Genomic DNA, 21168 nt, shown 5'->3' on the forward strand with positions numbered 1-21168 from the left:
GCCCAGAACTGGACACAGTACTCCCGGTGAGGACTGACCAGACCAGAATACAGTGGCACTATTACTTCCTTTGATCTAGATGCTATACTCCTATTGATGCAGCCCAGAATTGCATTGGCTTTTTTAGCTGCCGCGTCACACTTGTTGGCTCATGTCAAGTTTGTGGTCAACCAAGACTCCTAGATCCTTTTCACATGTACTGCTCTCAAGCCAGGTGTCACCCATCTTGTATTTGTGCCTCTCATTTTTTTTGCCCAAGTGCAATACTTTACATTTCTCCCTGTTAAAATTCATCTTGTTTGTTTTGGCCCAGTTCTCTAATCTGTCAAGGTCGTTTTGAAGTGTGATCCTGTCCTCTGGGGTGTTAGCCACCCCTGCCAGTTTGGTGTCATCTGCAAATTTGATCAGGATGCCCTTGAGTCCATCCTCCAAGTCGTTGATAAAGATGTTGAATAAGACCGGGCCCAAGACAGAACCCTGTGGCACCCCACTAGTCACTCTTCTCCAGGATGAAGAGGAACCATTGATGAGCACCCTTTGGGTCCGGTCAGTCAGCCAGTTACAAATCCAGTTACAAATCCCTCACCCTGCCGACCCCAACTTAGTGATGTTCATGAGACACCTGGATGGAAATTGACCATTAAGGAAATAGGAAAGGTTAAGCTATTTAAGCGTGGCAAGAAACGAAACGGAAATTAAAATATTTGAAACAGAGTTTGCAAATAAAGTAGGCAGATTGCTAGTTTTTTTGGGGGGGGGAATTAAAAAGGAAAGGAAGACTAACATTATAAATAAAGTAAATACAAGTGATGGTTTAACATATAATGAGAAAGCAATAAGGCTGGGATTTTTTAGATACCGTTCTAAGAAAATAAGAAGAAGCCTTTTGGTCAGTCCAATGGCCCATTTAGCATCTTGTTCTTGCTGTGGCCAACCAGATACACTAAGGAGAAACCCACAAGCAGAACTCAAGCACAATTCCCCCACAAATTTGGCCATCACTGCCTCCTGTGGCAGGGAGTTCCACAGTTTAACTACAAGCCACGTGAAGCAGCTCTTTCTTTTGGTGGTCATCACTGCTGCTGTACAACACCTAGCACCATGGGCACTTGATTCGCCTTGACCACAGCCGGGCACCACAAGAACCCCACCCGTGCCCTTGGCAGCACTATGGACGCCTTCTTACCTGAACATTGAACATGGCCTCATCAGGAGGAGGAGGAGGAGGAAGAAAGGCACTGGGCGGCGGTGGAGGAGGATTCCCAAGATCGTCAGAAGGAGGTGGAGGTGGTGGTGGTGGTGGAAAGTCACCTATAGATGACAGGAATAATAATAATAATTTTATTATTTGTACCCCACCCACCAACCATCAAGCTGAGCACAAGATAAATACAATATCCCCCTAGGCCACAGGTTCTCTGAGGGTTTAGCAGGAAAGGAAAGCAAGTCTGGCGGGAACATTTGAGGTCAATCAAAGAAACACTGAAACATTTCAGTTTAGTATAGGACAGGATAATATCAAAGTAATTTGGGGGGATATACAACCAGAAACAGTATCTATATCTTTCTTCAAGAGCATTGGCTATTTTTCTACAGTTCTCCACGACATATTGCTGTGAGCAGAGATTTCCTGCTCTGACAAATATGAAAGATTGGAAAATACAAAGGCTTCTTTGTGTTGATGAGGAGAGGAGAGTTGGTTTGTCCCAAACGAGACCTTATATAAATGGGATTACCCGGCAAAAGCAAGATCACACCTCTCATTGGGTTTGCACAAAATACTCAGGGTACGTCCACAAGAGGCTCATTGATAGTTATATTGTGGGACTGATTAATCTTCTTATGTAGCTGCGTTGTTTTATACTTTCTGGGTGTCCTGTGACCGCTGTGTTCTGTGTTATAAATCAAGCACTGCTGGGAGCTGTTCCTTTTTGTTTTCCGATGTATATCTTATCAATACAAAATTCAGTGTGGCATGAGCAAATTTTTATTCTGAAAGTGTGCTTCAGAGAAAAAAGTCTGAGAAGCAATGCTCTAGCACAGGCACGTCCAACTCCCAAGAGACTGTGATCTACTCATTGATGGCAGTGATCTACCCATTGCCAAGAGTTGTTGATCTTTTTTTTGGGGGGGGGGGTTGATCAGAGTTGTTGATCCTTTTTTGGGAAGGGGTGCCCCGAGTTGTTGAGCTTTCCTGGGGGATCGATCAGGAGCACCCTGGAGATCCCATGATCTACCTGGAACCCCCCCCCCCCAATGATCTACATGTTGGACATGCCTGCTCTAGCAAAAGCTGGGAGCCTCATACCCTGCAATTGCCATCTGAGGGCTTTCACAGTGTGCCCATTCTTAAAAAGCTCTTTCTGTGGCATGGAAAGAGTTTATAAGCCCTCCACTTTGCCTATGGGGCTCTGGGAAAGTTGCGGGATCCCACAAGATACCGTGGGGCCATCTGAGATCTTGGGAAGCCCGTGAGAGATCTCCCACGGCCTCCCAGAAGCCTCATGCAACTGCCACAGAGCCCATTAAGGAAAGGAGAGCTGTCAGGGAGACAGTGGTGTAGCGTCAGTTGCCTGTGCCCGGGGCAAGGTGCGGAAGAGATGGGGCACTGCAAATAGCTTGTAGTGTGCCCACAGGAAGATCCGCCTGTCAGGCCCAGAAGCCACTGTGCTGCTAGTCTGTTTCCGTACTGATGAACCTTGGCTGGGGGTTCTCCGGCAGCCCCGGGGCAGGAAGGATCTGAGGGCACAACCCAGAACAGCAGCAACCTGTTGCACACGGCAGCGGCGGCAGCCATGGCATGAGAAGCATGTGGCGTGCCATCACGAGATGTTGAAAGGGGTGGGCAATGAGAGGGGGCTCCATCCTGGCAAGAGAGAGGGCCAGGCTGTTGGCATGCACCCAAGGAAACGGGGGCCAATTGGCAGGCCCCCAGCCCACTGGTCGGGGTGCCAGGCATACTCTGGTCCTTGGTGCAGCATAAATCTGCGACCCAGCTTTAGAAGACTGAGCACGCTATTCAGCAGAGAAAACGCTGCGCAGACAGAAGTGGCATGAGAGGCTGTATGAGCATATTTACAAGCAGGTTTTATTAAGCATAAGGTAAAGGGACCCCTGACCATTAGGTCCAGTCATGACCGACTCTGGGGTTGCGGTGCTCATCTCACTTTATTGGCCAAGGGAGCCAGCATACAGCTTCCAGGTCATGTGGCCAGCATGACTAAGCCGCTTCTGGCAAACCAGAGCAGCGCACGGAAACGCTGTTTACCTTCCCGCCGGAGTGGTACCTATTTATCTACTTGCACTTTGACGTGTTTTCGAACTGCTAGGTGGACAGGAGCTAGGACTGAGCAACGGGAGCTCACTCCGTTGTGGGGATTCAAACCACCGACCTACTGATCGGCAAGTCCTAGGCTCTGTGGTTTAACCCACAGCGCCACCTGTGTCCCTTTTTATTAAGCGTAGATCAGGACAAAACGAAACATGTCTGATCTCCTTTGTGTCCAAAGCAAAACAAAAAGCTATACACAAACGGAAGCTCCCAGCATACTGTGCTGGAATGTAAACAGACATGTGACACGCAACAATTCCACACGTCTGTTCCTTAAGGTGGGACAGAATTATCACTGCCTGGCTGGCAGCCTGCTATCCACTCACAGCCCGCCCGGCCACCCCGGAGACGTCCGCTCCATGTGTCCTGCTGCTGCTGGGCCAGAAAAGGGAGCCACCTCCTTGCCAATTTTGTCACATCTTTGGCCCACTTTCTGAATTTCCACTGAGGGAAATTGCCGCCCAATGCTAAATCTCCAGAGGGGGAGATCCCAGGGTGTCTTCCCGAACTTGCGCGATGATGCCTTTGTGTGCGAGTCCCCAGAACATAAACCCCTCGCATAAATTTCAGGCCTACTCCGTACCTGTGCCGCGTTCAGAACGCACACTGCACGTCACCGGCGCCCGACTGAGACCCTGGCAATGGTCAGGGTGCCACTAAATAAAGATGGCTTTATTACAACCTTGACAGCTTGGCGCCTCTGGGGTTTGCCTCTCTTGTGCCGAGATATATTCCGGTAGGCTCCTGAACACACGCTGCGGCTGTTTATAGAGATTTGATTATATACATAAATAATATTGATGTCTGGAACAAGCAGCCCAAGCCGTGATTTAGGAAGCCTTGTTGGTACCAGATGGTTGAAGACGGGGCTCGAGTCTAAACAGGCTCTCCGGGGGCAGCTTCTCACATATCCTCGCCGTGAGCTTGTCGGCTCTGGTTTTTGTCTTTCAGGTGAGGTACCCTCCTGGAAATCCAAGCTGTTTAGAGGAGCTGCTCGCAGGATGGGGAAGGCAGAGGCAGGTTTTCTTAACAGCAAGGCTAACATAAGCATGGAGCGAGATCCATCCCTGCTTTGTGTTGGTTTCTAGGTAAAGGGACCCCTGAAAGTTAAGTCCAGTCGCGAATGACTCTGGGGTTGCGGCGCTCATCTCACTCTACAGGCCGAGGGAGCCGGCCTTTGTCCGCAGACAGTTTTTCCAGGTCATGTGGCCAGCATGACTAAGCCGCTTCTGGCAAAACCAGAGCAGCGCAAGGAAATGCTGTTTACCTTCCCGCCAGAGCGATACCTATTAATCTGCTTGCACTTTGACGTGCTTTCGATCTGCTCGGTGGGCAGGAGCAGGGACCGAGCAACGGGAGCTCACCCCGTCACGGGGATTCGAACCGCCGACCTACCGATCGGCAAGTCCAAGAGGCACAGTGGTTTAAACCACAGCGCCACCCGCGTCCCTGTGTTGGTTCAATCCAAAAATGCCCAAATGGCACAAAGGAGGAGGCCAAATACGGGAATTTGCAAGGGGATCAAATACCAACCAATCTGAAATAAATAATAATAATAATAATAATAATAATAATAATAATAAATTTACACCCCACCCATCTGGCTGAGTTTCCCCAGCCACGGGGGGCAGAGCTGGTGCCCAGTGTATATGGTTTTTGTGCGCATATGTGAAATCCAATCTCCTCTGTCTCCAAAGGTCTCTTCAAAACGTGCATGCAGAGTGAGGGTCCATACTCTGAGTTGGCTTTGAGATGCCACCAATTATTTTTTTTTGGGGGGGGGGGCGGAATTGCAGAGAGGCCTCATTTATTTTTATTGCTGCCTATCACTATTAGGTATGCAACATCACTTTGCCCTTTTCAGCACTTGCTAAAAACATTTTTGTTTAGACAAACTTAAGTTTAGACAAGCTGGTGTTTAGAAAGTGATTGGGAGTTTGAGCCACACCAGCAAGGCCGAGAGAGGGCTTTTGTCACCTGGGCAGCCCAGGACCTCCAGAAACACTGTCCAGGCTTGCGACCTGGAGAGGTCCCTTTGGTGCTGCTAATGCAGCAAAAACAACGCAGGGAGAAGCAGTTACAAGTTCCTGGTCTCTGCGGCCACAGCAGGTGCTGTGATTCTCTAGCAATTTGACTTCACCCCTGGCGGAGTCTCGAGAAGCATCTTCACAGTCCCAAATGGAGATAGGTCAGCCGGCAATAGAAATATTATCCTCGCCCTTTCTTCGAAGCTATCAAGACTAAAGCAGCTTTAAACTTCTCCAGCATCTCCTAGCAGGGAGGAGAAAAAATTCGGAAGCAAACAAGACATTTTGGGGGATCTCATTAGAAGGGCTGGTTCGTCTGCTTCTTATCTGGGGCAAATTACTCCAGGACTCGTCGTCTGATGCGGCAGGAATGGCAATTAGCCTTCCTGTTGATTTGAAGCCCGTCAAGAGGCGAAATCAGTTAGGCCGAGAGTGTGCCGGCAAGATGAGATGCTGAATTAGGCGCTCTCAGCCGGGAGGCAGGCACATTAGCACCCCACTGATCCCGACAGCGAACCAGGGATCTGGCTTTTAAAAGACATTTCTTCAAACAGCACAGTATTTATCTGCAATTAAGGCACGCAAATGGAAGGCGTTCTGGCCACGCGGATTCTGTAGAGGCCGTTCCAGGCGGTACAAGCTATTTTGGCAACAAAAGGTATAACCATTCTCTCATCTGTGCCGTGACTGGCCCTGATCCACCATACGGACTTGCAGATTTCAAAGCCAGGCGGTCCCTTGCTCACCTGCAAATCACATCGGTCACAGCGGGTGGCGAGATTTCCTCCGAAGGAACCAGACTTCCCCAACATAGCAAAGAGTGATGTGCAAATATGTCATTTCCGGTGTCTCCCAAATTACATTTCTCCAAGTTTAAGTTCAGCTCTCCATGTTTCAGTATTCCTTTGCAATATTGGTGGTGGGCTCTCCTTCCTTTGGGGACGCGGGTGGCGCTCTGGACTAAACCACTGAGCCTTGGCCTTGCCGATTGGAAGGTCAGCGGTTCGAATCCCCGCAATGGTGTGAGCTCCCGTTGCTCTGTCCCAGCAGTTCGAAAGCACGTCAAGGTGCAAGTAGATAAATAGGTACCGCTCCGGCGGGAAGGTAAATGGTGTTTCCGTGCACTGCTCTGGATTCGCCAGTAGCAGCTTAGTCATGCTGGCCACGTGACCCGAAAAAACTGTCTGCGGACAAACGTCGGCTCCCTCAGTCATTAAAGCGAGATGAGCACCGCAACCCCAGAGTCGTTCACGACTGGACTTAACTGTCTGGGGTCCTTTACCTTTACCTCCTTCCTTGGAGGTCTTTAAGCAGAGGTTGGATGGCCATCTGTCAGGGATGCTTTAGCTGAGATTCCTGCATTGCAGGGGGTTGGACTAGATGTCCCTCAGGGTCCCCTCCCACTCTACCGCGTTATGATTCTGTAATCCTTGGGGGTCTCTTCCAAGAATTGGTGAATTCTTTGGTGCTATCATCAATCTTTCTTTCTTTCTTTGGCGATCACTCGTAGCCGAGTAAGATTGTCTTCCATAAACACGGTGGCTTTTTGGATGACCCCTGTACGTGAATTTGTTTTATGTGTGTAGATCAATGCATGCTGACCAACGCACAGTCTTCGAAGTAGGGCTCTGTTCCGATGGCATAAAGTAGTCACGACAAACTGGTAGATTCCTATCTGCTGCAGCCTTCATCCACCTTCACAGCTGTTGTAACATAACACTTGTTATCATCCGCCTGTTCTGCCATTGAGGACTTCTTGGATCATTCTTTGTCTAGCTCCTTCCCTTTGAAGAGTTTGGATTTGATATCCCGCCTTTCACTTCCTTTTTAAGGAGTCTCAAAGCGGCTAACATTCTCCTTTCCCTTCCTCCCCCACAACAAACACTCTGTGAGGTGAGTGGGGCTGAGAGACTTCAGAGAAGTGTGACTAGCCCAAGGTCACCCAGCAGCTGCATGTGGAGGAGCGGAGACGCAAACCCAGTTCCCCAGATTACGAGTCCACCGCTCTTAACCACTACACCACACTGGCTCAACATTTGGCACACTTTGTCCTTACCGCCTTGGGTGACCCTGCTGGGAGTACGAGATTCCCGACGGCTTCGCTCACAAGTGTCATAGGAACATGCAAGCCCACTCACCGCAACAAGGTGATGATCCAGCGAGTAGTTATCAATGCACCCAGCCAACGAACCCATCCAGTTAGCTAACTACAAAAGCAGCCCGTTGAGGGTGCTCCTTGATAAATCATACCTGGTTTGAGTCCCAATCCCACACCTTGCTCGGCCTCAGAGACACACACCTTCCCCCAACCCCTCGCCAGGCCTAGCTTTGCTGCCATCCGCGGAGAGTTTTTAAAGGCCGGTCGTTGCTCCGGCTTCCGTGCAAGGTCAGGACACGCGGCAAAGTGGGCTGATTTTAAATCAAGGCCATTGAAGCCACCGCCAAGGGAAAAGATGACAGAGCCGTCGCAGATCGAACACAGCAGACAAAAGCTTCCATATCACTTCAAACGCAAGGCTGTTCACACATTCGGCGGCGGAGCACTTAAAATGCACCCACCTTCTGAGGTTGCCCACCCTCGCTTTCAATTGCACAAGAGTGCTTTCTGCACAAGCTGTGTGTCTATTTATGTATTTATTACTAGAAGTCAAAAGTAGCCTTCATTTTCTCCCAGTTCCTGAAGAGAGAGGGACAAACAGGTGCCCTTTCTTTTGGCTTTGAATGTGTTCCCAAAGCGCTTCTCACTTCTGATCCGATTACAATGTCCGTCCTGTTTTATTAATCCTATTATAGTCTCCGTCACGTTCCCAGAAAGTGCCAATTCTACAGCATGGCCCAGTCGGGAGGTATGGGAGTATGGGGTTCTCCCCTTCCCATTTTAGCCTCACAACCCTGTGAGGTAGCTTAGGCTGGAAGACTGGTGAGCTTTATGGCCACCTGGGAACGAGAACCCTGGTCTGCTAGGTCCTAGACCAGTGCTCCAGCCACTACACCACACTTCTCGTGCCAGCTGGGGCTGCTGGAGTTGAGGTTCAAAATATCTGGAGGGCAGCAGGTTGGTGAAGGGTGAGCAACGGCTCTTAACTCTGCACCGAGTTTACCAATTCTGTGCTATAGTTCTCAGAGAGACATGGCACCCCCATAGGTGGAAGCTCTGAGGACGCCCAGAGCCAGCCTGCCTTCTTCTTCCCCCCTCCATCACTGACAGCACATTAAAGAGATGCTGCCCAATTGGCACAAACCTCCCAAAGATATGATAATAATTACATGAAATAAGGTTTAAATATTGCCTACGTGGAAAACATCCGGGCTAAAACTCAGAATAAATAACTGTGATACCCTAGGAGGTAGGTTACATCTTAAAAGCAAGGAGCTTACACGAAGAGAAAGTGATAATGAAGTAACTTTTCTTACGGGAGATAAAAGGAGAAGTGCGGTTCCACACACACACACACTCCTTAATTCTTCCATGCAACGTTGTAATAATAAAGCAATTTGTTTAAGTAACTCCCTCGCGACACCATCATTCTAAGAAGCCAAATGTTGAACAAACAGAAATCCGCTCTGCTGTTTCCAGCTTCAGAAGTCGATAATTTGCCCTCCGCCAAAGGCGTGTGTGGATGTTTTCCTCCCGTTCCTGAAGCCGTCAAATTCCGGGTGGATTAGGGCAGTGAGACGTGCCGGGAATATTCCAAGTGGATGGTTACCCAATCGAAAAACACTCGGCTTCGCCCGGGCACACATGGCAGGCCTCCACTCAGGCGTGTGCAGGGGACTGACGCATCGCTTAGGCCAGATATGAGCAGCAGCCAAGATGGTTTTTGAACATGTGCGTGGCTGATATTTAAGCCATACGCTCTGGGCTTGCAAGTTAGAAGGAGATCTCTGGGTGAGCTGAGATCAGAACCAGAAGTTTTATGGGCACACTTGCTGGTGAAGAAGATGATGATGATGAAGAAGAAGAAGAAGAAGAAGAAGAACCCTCTGACAAGAGCTGTTTGACAGTTGAATGGTCAACCTCGGAGAACTGGAATTTTTTAAGCCAAGGTTGGATGGCCACCTGTCATGGATGCTTTAGTTGAGATTCCTGCATTGCAGGGGGTTGGACCAGATGATTCTCAGAGTCCCATCCAACTCTACAATTCTATGATAGAAGATGAGGAGGAGGAAGAGAAAGAGGAGACAAGGGTCACACAAACTCCACTCCCAGCATGTGTCCATCCATGACTGTCCAGATCAGTGAGAGCTTGATGTGATGGCCTCGGACTCTGGCTTGGATTAGGAACCAGAGGAGTCTCGGTCTGCACCGGATCCTTTGCCTCAGGCATCATCTGAACCAAGTCTGGGGCCTGATTCTGAAGAGCCCCAGTCTGCACAGGTTCCCCTGCAACAAGCACCAGCTGGGCCGAGTCAGGGGCCTGAGCCTGCCCTGGCTCCAGGTGCAGGGATGACCTTGCTGCCTCCAGCTGGGCCATCACTTACAGCTGCTCCACTACCAGTTGGGTCAGGGGAGGCTGAGGTGGCCCCTGGGTCTAGTAACCCACCGACGTCTCCTGAGCTGCAGAGACTCAGGTCTGAGAGACGGAGAGACCTGAGTACTCGCAGGAGGAATGCTCACCTTCAGGCGAAACAGGGAGGTGAGTCGCCAGGGGATCAGGACCGGCTGTTACTCTGACAAAGATAAAAGGCTGCCGGACCCCGCCCCAGGTTGAGGGGGCAACATTGCTGTATGCTAGATTCTGCCTGAGATCCTGTACCTGTCCTTGCCTGGTTTCCTGCCTCGTGTCCTGCCTTGGCCCTGTCGGACTGACTCCTAGAGGAACCTTCAGATTCTGCACCGGTCCTGGACTGCATTTCACGGGTTACCCCCGGGCCCAGGACACTTGAGTTTTGGAGAGGAAGCAGGTAGTGTCCGGTGAAGAAAGGAACAGACAGCACCTTGGACAGCTCCAATTGCCCCTGCTAAAGCAGCTCTGGAAGATGTTGCCTTTGCAGAAAGCCAAGCCCAGATGAAGCCCTTCTCTAGGCTGACCAGGCCTGGAGGGTGGCAAGGTGGCCAGGGAGAAGCTGGCTAGCTGACTGGGTGCTTAAAGGGGCTGTGTCTGGTTCTATAGCCACTGGCTTACAGAAGATCAGATGGCCAAGACAGACTCGTCCTCTGAATCTAGTTCAGCAGTAGACCTGGGTACCGGTGCTTCTCTCCCAGAGGAAACAGCCTGAAAATAATCCAAATTATCCTCTGTGGGTCACCATGGTATACGACACCCCCTTTGGTCTTCTGGGCTTGGCTACGGAAACTCCCATCTGAAGGACGGGCGTTTGCCAGAGCAACAGCTTCTGCAAAGCTTCAATTCAGATGCCACAACCCTTCTCTTTCTGACCGCCTGCCCTCCATGTCAATTTCCTTTTCTGTTGCCTGCATGCACCCCCTGCCAAAATACTCACACAAACACCCTGCAAATTCCACAGCCCTATTCTTGACCCTAAGAACGGAACATAAGAACTTGACAAGAGCCCTGCTGGATCAAGCCAACGGCCACACCAGTCCAAAATCCTATTCTCATCTTGGCTGACCAGATGACTATGGGAAACCAGCAAGCAGGATTCGAGCGTAAAAGCAGCATCCGGTCGGCTACTGTGAGAACAGGATGCTGGACTAGATGCCACTGGCCTCATTCAGCAACCTCGAGGCCCCATCCCCACTTCGCTTTCAGTAGTTGTGTGAACTTCTCCAGATTACTTCCTCCTTCCCTTCCTTCACATTTGAGCAGCACAAATGGAGAAAAAGAAAACCCACCTGCCCCAGCTTTCTGGTGCTTATCAGCTATCGATCCCCACTTTGGACTTGACACTTGACACCCCGCCAGCCCCCTCGACCGCAGGCTGAAAGGCTCTCTCCCTCTCAAGAGTTCCAGCCAGGGCGCTCTTTCCCAGAAGCCAAATGGTCCACAGACATCTTCACAGAAGCTTTTAGGCAATCTGGGGTTTGGTTGCTTCGCTTCAAGAGGCCTGAAGGAGAGAACACTCCTATCTACTCAAGATCTTTCAGGGTTTCTCCCCCCCCCCTCCCCACTGGCCCTCAAATCCAACGGAAATACAGTCGTACTTTGTGTTGCGTTGGGTTCATGTTGCGTCTTTTCGGCTTGTGAATGCAGCAAACCTGGAAGTGTATACTTCCAGGTTTTGCCACGCATGCATGCACAGAAGCATTTTGTGTGCTTTGCGCATGCACAGAAGTGTTCTGCACACTTTGCACATGCGCAGAAGCACTCTATCACACTCCTCGCTTGGGCAGAAGCACTGCTCTAGTTGCAGACTTTTCGGGGTGCGAGCGGCACCCCGGAACGGATCGTGTCCGCAACTAGAGGTACCACTGTATGGTTTTGCAGTGCCGTCTAGATGGGGCTGTTTTTGAAGATAGTCTGGAAGTTCCCATCCTATGCAAAATGCAGCTGCCCAGATGTTTCACCATTGGAGCGGGGGCACGTGGGACAGATTGTTCTGAGACCACAGCTGCCACCCTGGCCACCTGTTCGCTTTGGGGCCCAATTTCAAACTGCTCCTTGCGGCCTTTAAAGCCCTTCACAGTTTGGGGCTGGTTTACTCCATCACCTGCACCCCTATATGAATCTGCCCATCGCTGAGATCAGCTCAGAGGCCTTGCTTCTAAATAAGCCACTTGTGGGGTGTCAAGTACAAAATCGATAGCCAATGAGCTCCATAAATCATGTCCATGTGGATTTTCTTTTTCTCCACTCAATTGTGCAGCTGAAACTTTTAGAAGACGTCTGAAGACATCCTTGTATAGGGAAGTTTTTAGTGATTGATGTTTTATAGTGTTCTTATATCTGTTGGAACCTCCTTGCCCATAGTGATTGTGGCTACCCATTCTGTCGGGGGGGTACAAAATAGCAATAGCAATAGTCAGTGTTTTTTTCTGGGGGTACGGAGGGGTATGCATACCCCTAAACATTTTGTGAATTTTTGTACTTTTGTCCATTTGCTGTATTTATTTTTCCTGATTTGAACTATAAAATGGTGGTTTTCTTGGGTCAAAATGAGAGTACCCTTAAACATTATTTTATTTTTAGAAAAAAGCACTGGTAATAGTAATGTACAATTACCCCAGCTGGAACACACGGCAGGACTTTTTTGGGTGGTGGCCCCCTTGTTTATTGGGCTATTTACTGGGTCTGTCTGTGGCCTAAAACTTGATTCAAACTGAGTCTCAGATGTGTTGGGTGCACACAGACATGGAGCAGGTAGGCGAGTCAGGCAGGGTGGGGAAACCACGGGAAACAGGGCTAGGAACTACCCGATTGGTGGCTGAGCCTTCCCAGGACCATAGGAAGCTGCCTAATGCAGAGTCAGACCACTGGCCCATCTCACTCAGTATTCCCTACACTGGCTGGCAGCCACGGATTGCAGGCAGAGATGTTCTCCCAGCCCTACCTGGATATGCCATTGGGGACTGAACCCGGCAGCCTCCACTTGCAGGGGCAGACGCTCGACCCACTGAGCAGGCTCTTCTCCTGTCCTTACTCAGGTCCCTTAATTTCAATGGGTCTACTCGTGAGTAGAGCGCAACTGGAAGCAACCCGGGGAGAGTGAAGTAGGCTAGGCTGTACTGATCAGCGACACCACACTCTTCTCGGAGGGAACATTTAATATTTCATGCGATTTGGAAGTAGCTTAAATTCCCCAATGAATTTTTCATGCCCCTCCATATACGGTTTCACCTTTGCAAAACTTCCTGTTCTACACCCTCCCCTCTCCACTTTGCCTTTGCACGGCTTCAAAAGGATTCCTGTCTGTGCACCGTCCCTCAGAATGCTAAGACGGTCACCTGTTCTCCTGCGGTTAATTGGTTCTAGAGCGCTTTTGCTAAAGTGTATACAGTGGTGCCCCGCAAGACGAATGCCTCGCAAGACGGAAAACCCGCTAGACGAAAGGGTTTTCCATTTTGGAGGTGCTTTGCAGGACGAATATGCTATGGGCTTGCTTCGCAAGACGAAAATGTCTTGTGATTCCTGGGGGTTTTTTTTCGCTCCCCACCCCCTCTTTCTAAGGCTCTAAGCTGCTAATAGCCTTTTAGCAGCTAATCCGCTAATCCCTTAAGCCTTTAATAGCCGCTAATAGCCGCTAAACCGCTAATAGCGCTAATCCGCTAATGGGCTTGCTTCGCAAGACGAAAAAACCGCTAGACGAAGAGACTCACGGAACGGATTCTTTTCATCTTGCGAGGCACCACTGTATATAAAATAAAATAAAAAGAAGTCGCCCTTTCCATTGCAGTGCTGTTGTTGTTGAGTCGTTTAGTCATGTCTGCCTCTTCGTGACCCCCTGGACCAAAGCACTCCAGGCACTCCTGTCTTCCACTGCCTCCCGCAGTTTGGTCAGACTCATGTTTGTAGCTTTGAGAACACTGTCACACCGTCTCGTCCTCTGTCGTCCCCTTCTCCTTGTGCCCTCCATCTTTCCCAACATTAGGGTCTTTTCCAGGGAGTCTTCTCTTCTCATGAGGTGGCCAAAGTATTGGAGCCTCAGCTTCAGGATCTGTCCTTCCCGTGAGCACTCAGGGCTGATTTCCTTCAGAATGGAGAGGTTTGATCTTCTTGCAGTCCATGGGACTCTCAAGAGTCTCCTCCAGCACCTTAATTCAAAAGCATCCATTCTTCGACGATCAGCCTTCTTTATGGTCCAGCTCTCACTTCCATACATCACTACTGGGAAAACCATAGCTTTAACTATACAGACCTTTGTTGGCAAGGTGATGTCTCTGGGAGGGAGGTATGTAATGTATTAATTCTGCTTTGAGGCAGGATAGACTAGATGACTTTTGTGGTCCCTTCCAGCTCTCCAATTCTATGTCCCTTCTATGTTTATGTCCACGAAAGAAGCAAAATCCAGTAATTAGGTCATATTGGATTAACCTTATTCATTTGTATACAACGGATTGGAGTGGGCTTGTTTGCTGTCCATGACTTTTAACATGGGACAGATTTATAACGAATTGAAAAAAGGTATTTAAATACACTTTTCCGAAAAAGCCGGAAGATAGATAGATAGATAGATAGATAGATATCAAAACTAATAGTCATACCAAACAAAAGATAATTTGTCTTTCTTACTTTGGGCCCCAAGTTTTAAGACGGCTTTAAAAGAGGAGGAGGCAAATTCCTGGAGGAGGAGAGGGCTGTTGATGGCTCTGCTCTGAGTCTACAATTGGAGGCAGAAATGCTTCTGAAGACCAGGGGCTGGGAACCCCAGGAAGGGAGAGTGGCTCTTGGGTCGAACCCTGCTTGTGGGTTTCCCCATAAAGGGCATTGTTCAGCCACTGTGAGAACAGGATGTTGGACTAAATGGGCCATTGGCCTGACCCAGAAGATGCTCTCCTGATGTTCTGATGATGTTCTCCCATGGTTGGCACAGCGCTGGGCAGCCCAATCTTTCTGTAGGATGTATTCAGCCATGTGGCATCTCCCCTTACAGTGATCATTCAGGCAGGAGCAAAGACCTGATCCCTTCCTTCCGTAAGCACCAACCCCAAGAATTAAAGCTTCCATAATAATTGTGATATGAAACGATTGCTGCTTTCGGCTCTCCTCCCCTCGGAAACGCCACACATGGACAGATGGGATGCCTATCATTAGAAATGGCATGGAGGGAGGACGCTGAGAATCCCTCCCTGGCCCCCAGAAAGGTCATCTCATGCCATCCTCGTCGAAAACGTCCTCAAAAGCAGCGCCAGAGTATTTGCACAACAGAAAAAAAGAAGAAAAAAGCTCCTTCTGTTCTCAGTTCATCGGCTGGGCAGCCTCTGGGGCAGGCCTTCCTTCTGCTGCTTCCGTCCCTCCGCAGCCTCGTGAAATCAGAGAATTTTAACCTGGAAGGGACCCCCAGGGGTCATCTAGTCCAACCCCTGCAATGCAGGAAGTCTCAAAGTTCTAAAAAGAGTCAAGGAATTTCAGAGGGAAGCGAAAGGCGCTTCGGTGAGACATTTGGTGAAGTTTCAGGGATGGATGGGGTGGGTTTCTGAACCGAAGAATGAACTAACCACACTGTTTGTTGTTCAGTCGTTTAGTCGTGTCCACCTCTTCGTGACCCTGTGGACCAGAGCACGCCAGGCACTCCTGTCTTCCACTGCCTCCCACAGTTGGGTCAAACTCATCCTGGTAGCTTTGAGAACACTGTCCCACCATCTCGTCCTCTGTCGTCCCCTTCTCCTTGTGCCCTCCATCTTTCCCAACATCAGGATCTTTTCCAGGGAGTCTTCTCTTCTCATGAGGTGGAAAAGTCTTGGAGTCTCAACTTCAGGATCTGTCCTTCCAGTGAGCACTCAGGGCTGATTTCCTTCAGAATGGAGAGGTTTGATCTTCTTGCAGTCCATGGGACTCTCAAGAGGTCTCCTCCAGCACCAGAATTCAAAAGCATTGATTCTTCAGTGATCAGCCTTCTTTATGATCCAGCTCTCACTTCCATACATCACTACTGGGAAAACCATAGCTTTTACTATATGGACCTTTGTCGGCAAGGTGGTGTCTCTGCTTTTTAAGATGCTGTCTAGGTTTGTCATTGCTTTTCTCCCAAAAAAGACCCCACAAAATGTTGAGGGGTCTCTCACCAACTCTCTTCCTGCTGTTGGGCTGGTTAAAACACGTCTTCCGGCTTAGAGCCACAGAATTTTGCCACCAGCCAAGGTTTCCAAGAAGGCCACCATCCAATGGATTTTGGGTTGGGTGGGTGGATTAAGCAATTGAAATTGATCAGGGGGCAATCAGCCGAACCCTGTGGTTATTATTGCTATTATTACTGCATTTATTTATATCCTGCTCTTTCCATAGATGGATGGCAGAGCAAGTTGGAGCAGCCAGACTTGGGCTTCAGAGCCGCAGAAAGCAAAGGGACCTTTTTCATCATGAATTAGTAATATTAGGCAACAGACAGCCCAGGCAGGAACAGGCTGAAATGTGGTTGCCATGGGGATATACATATAAGGGTCATGATTAAAACAGTGCTAACATTTATTCGCCATCTAGAATTGGCTTTCTCCTTGACCAACCCAAAGCAACGTTGAGTGGGAAATGTGTGAGGAACAGGAGGGGGATGCGAATAAATTTCACTGTCGAGATGCCCCCTGCCCACTCAGCCACCTTGCCAATTCCCCAGTTATTGCTGTAAAATAAGGCGAGAGTTTTGGCCGCTTCAGAATGCCTTGACTTCTGCGTGAAGTGGCTTTACTGACACTCTGTGATGTCAGCACATGGGCCACACATTATTATAATTATTATTATTATTATTATTATTATTATTATTATTATTATTATTATTATTATTCCACCCTTCACCCAAATGCCACAGGGCTGTTCACGGTGCTGTGGTGTCACCACTGTGGAACGAATTCACTTCTACATCACTTTGTTACCCGAGTGAGGGGTAACAACCTTTTACATGGAACCAAGGAAATTAAGTCAAGTCCATGATCCAAGAGGGACCCGGCGTTTATTGCAGCTATTGCAGAGCCCAACGTAACGTGGTGGTTCAGGATGAGCTGCCAATTAAGGTCTGCCTCGAGGAGAATTGGAACGAGGCTTTTATAGGTGGAGCACATGAAGTGTTATAAAACAGCTAAACCTTCTTAAAACAGAAGAATGGCAGAACGATGTTATTTCAAGTAAATAATAAATTTACTCCAATCCTTTTCAAACTGTTGGTCTCGCTGGTCTCAGATTTTCCCGGACAGTCTTGCCATCTCTGTATATTCGATCATCTTGTTCTGCCATTCTTCTGCTATTAGAGTTTCTTGCTGTTTCCACTTCTGGGCTAAAAGAATCCTTGCCGCTGTTGTTGTGTATTAAGAATATAGTATGGTCTTTCTTAAGGATCTCTTCTCCTAAAATACCTAGCAAGAAAGCTTCTGATTTCTTATGGAACGTGTTCTTAAACACTTTCTGAAGTTCATTATAGATCATGTCCCAGTATGCTTTCATGGGGTTAGATGGGGTTTCTTGTTTGTAAAATGCAGGCCCACAGGAGCCTCACACAGAAATCACACTTTTCCTTTCATGCATTCTATCTAAAAGATTAAATGCAATTAAGAGTGAAACATTGAAACATTATTAAAATCAAAAATATACATACACCTCGGGTCTCCAATTCTTATATCACCATGATAGCACTCCTTCCACAGACACATGTTTAAGAAGCCGTAGAATGATTGCCAAATATATTATTATGATTTGGCATTACACCTCCAGAAGGTAAAATTAAAATTCTTCCGTTTCCCGAGAGCAGCTGATGTGCTTTTCAATCAAATGTCTATTTACAAAGCTAAATGCTGTTAAATGCTGTCACATTGCAAAAATAATAGCAGATTTGAATTCCTCGTACCCCAAAAAGGCATTATTAAGACCTCTCACTGAATAAATTTGCAAAAATTAAGTTTCATCCCCTAAAATGGCACATCCTAGAATGGCGCCCATGCAGAACTTTATGGCGTCGGCATCTCTGCACCCAGAGCCTTCTGGGACATACTTGACACTAGACACGACTGTGTGTGTATGTGAATTGTGGCTGCAGAACTGTGACCGAATTATAGGCCTTGAGTCTCTGTCAGGGAAAGCGATGGGGTATGAAACAACAACAACAACAACAACGCATGGGGAGATCTGTGGCAGGACTGGGCAATCTTTCTTTCCCATGACCAGGGAAGCAGGAAGATTTCATTTGTTCTGCATTTTAAAGGAAATGGACCCAAATCGCACCTCCTGGTGGAATACAAGGATCAGGATGCAATTAAGCTTCAGATTTTGTACTCCTCTGCATTTTGCAACTCAGTTCTCAGCGTTAAAAAAGAAGGCAACACACATAACACACACACACACACACACACACACACACACACACACACACCTGGCCCAACATGCATTAAAAGCCCCTCTTTTACGATAAGAGATAATTCTCAGATCATAGGATATGTCAGGAAATCGAGATAAAATGCGCATTTAAAGTACACAGACTCATATTTAATTACATAACCAAACAAGTATTTAAGCATGAATTATTTCCATCCATATAATTATGATTATTATTCACCCATTATTCACATGAAAAATACAACACTTTAAAACAAATTACAATCGCAACTAGAGGTGGGTATCTTTCCACACAGGCAGGTATGAACTTGCATGATTTATTTATTTAAAAAACCCACAACCCAAAAACTGCAAATTAATGCAGAAATAGGATGGAAGAGGCTTATATGAAATTGGTGCTGATCCCCCCCCAGCGTGACCAGACGTCTCTCCCAAAGAGCTACTGAGGAACCACAAATCTCCCACAAACGCCACATGACGACGGGGTTGTCCCTATAAGGCATCTTGAATCCTCAAAAGAGCTACTGCTTCTGTTTATTAACAATTGTGGGGAAATCCTAAGCAAATTGCTAACACTTCGGAGCACTGTCGCTTTTTAATAGCTTTGTGCAAAGTTTCGCATCGGGTTTTCCCCGTCTCACTTCACACAAATCACAGAGCAGATTTTGGATCTTCCCACTCTCTGTGTGGGGTAGCTGGGGTATACATTTGCATTGCGGGGGGGGGGGGTGGACTGCAAATCATTTACTTTCAGCAATGCAAATAAACAATTCGAGGAGTCTTTAACTTCTCCCCCAAGCCAAAGAACTTGCCTCTCAGCATGTTTCCACCCAGATTCTCCCGTCATCTTCTGTGAAGAAGAAGAAGAAGAGTTTGGATTTGATATCCCGCCTTTCACTCCCTTTAAGGAGTCTCAAAGCGGCTAACATTCTCCTTCCCCTTCCTCCCCCACAACAAACACTCTGTGAGGTGAGTGGGGCTGAGAGACTTCAGAGAAGTGTGACTGGCCCAAGGTCACCCAGCAGCTGCATGTGGAGGAGCGGAGACGCGAACCCGGTTCACCAGATTACGAGACTACTGCTCTTAACCACTACACCACACTGGAGGGGAGGGGGCTTCTGCATTTATTTAGTACGTTGCATTTATGTCCCATCCTTTTTGTCCAAGGAGCTCAAGGTAGCAGACATGATTCTCCCTCTTCTCATTTAATCCCCAGAACAGCCCGCATAGTTAAAGCCATGGTTTTCCCAGTAGTGATGTATGGAAGTGAGAGCTGGACCATAAAGAAGGCCTTGAATCTCGCCTTGAACCTGTTGTGCAATAAACTGGGATCTTCTGCAGCTTGCTCCTGTCTCCGGCTGAGCTCATTTTTCCTCCGCAGGGACCCGAGGACTTAGTCCGACGAGCTGATATGCAGAGGCACATCAGAGATTGACAGTCCGAAATCCGGCTTCAAATCAGAACATAGAATCATGGAATTGTAGAGTGGGAAGGGACCCCCAGAGTCATCTAGTCCAACCCTGGCAGTGCAGGAATCTTTCACCCGGCGTGGGACTCGAACCCACAACCCAGTGATTGAGAGTCTCCACTGAAATTTAGCCTTCACCCATTTGGCATTCCTTCCCACTCCCAAAACAATTTATTAATAAATTGCAATAAATTTCCTCCTCCTCCTCTAGGCCCTGATCCCGTCCCACTCAACCCTCAGACTCGTCCATTGTCCCCAGACGAGTACCGTATTTTTCGCTCCATAAGACGCACTTTTTCCCTCCTAGAAAGTAAGGGGAAATGTGTGTGCGTCTTATGGAGCGAATGCAGGGGGGAGGCAGGCAGGAAAAGCCCCCAAGGGCCACACACACGCTCCAACCCCACCTCGCAGAAAAGCCCGCAGGAGCCGCGCACCCTTTAAAGAGCATGCCGCTCCTTGGGGGCTTTTCCCTGAGGAGGGCGATGGGACTGACGCGGCCAGTCAGTCCCTTCTCCCTCCTCGGGGAAAAGCCCCCAAGGAGCGCGGCTCTTGTGGGCTTTTCCGGGAGGTGGGGGAAGGGACAGAGAGCAGCCTCTCAGTCCCTTCTCCCTCCTTGGGGAAAAGCCCCCAAGAGCTGCACTCCCTTTCATGAGCCGCGTGGAGCATGTGTGCGGCTCTTGGGGGCTTCCCTTCTCCCTCCTGGGGAAAAGCCTGCAAGCGCCGCACACATGCTCCATGCGGCTCATGAAAGGGAGCGCTGAGCAGAGCCTGGGATGCATACAGGCTCTGCTCAGAGCTCCCTTTAAAAATATTTTTTTCTTGCATTCCCCTTCTAAAAACTAGGTGTGTCTTATGGAGTGAAAAATACGGTAACTTTCCCTGCAACCCAACAAACCTCCTGCCTGACCCACAGCAGTTGCGCTGACCACCAAGACCCCAGCACCACCCCACACTCTTCCAAAGCCGAAATGCTTCTGAACCGTCCATGACAGCAAGACTGTGCCAATGCAGAAGGGAAACCACAAGCCTGCCCTTTACCCACTTCACAAACATACACACACATGGTATTTCTAACATACCTAAACCAACCTGCAAATATATTAGTTGGTTCCCCCCTGCCCCCCTTGCAGAAATAGGTAGTCATTTTTTTAAGTGTGTTGCGGGGGGTTGGACTAGATGACCCCAAGGGGTTCCTTCCAACCCTACAATTCTGTGATTCTGTGACTGAGCGCACTAATTGGTACCCTTGCGGGTGCCGCAACCATGCTTTTCACCTCTCCTGCTCTCTTCCAGCCGCTTAGTTGAGCACTGCAGGTCTCCTGGTGTGGAGGGGTCAATCCCTGGCAGACCACGTCCACCCACCTGTCCAGATGCCCTCTCCGGCAGAGACAAGAAAATGAGCGAAGACGCACCGGTCTCCATAGGAACGAGGGTGCAATTGGAGGGAGTGACGAATACCAAGCCAGG

The 21168-nt window shown here is 48.7% G+C and overlaps 1 protein-coding gene across 5 annotated transcripts in view; it reads right to left on the minus strand.

Moving 5' to 3' along the window:
- LPP (LIM domain containing preferred translocation partner in lipoma) overlaps positions 1 to 21168 on the minus strand; it is a 283835-nt gene that overhangs the window by 120097 nt on the left and 142570 nt on the right. For all 5 annotated transcript variants that reach the window (XM_083442228.1, XM_083442226.1, XM_083442227.1 and 2 more), the window contains one exon: positions 1187 to 1311. In XM_083442228.1, the coding sequence (XP_083298354.1) occupies positions 1187 to 1311 (125 nt within the window). The remainder of the gene's footprint in view (positions 1 to 1186; positions 1312 to 21168) is intronic.

Source organism: Podarcis tiliguerta, assembly GCF_965153285.1.
Source record: "Podarcis tiliguerta genome assembly, chromosome: 5".
NCBI classification, from domain to species: Eukaryota; Metazoa; Chordata; class Lepidosauria; order Squamata; family Lacertidae; genus Podarcis; species Podarcis tiliguerta.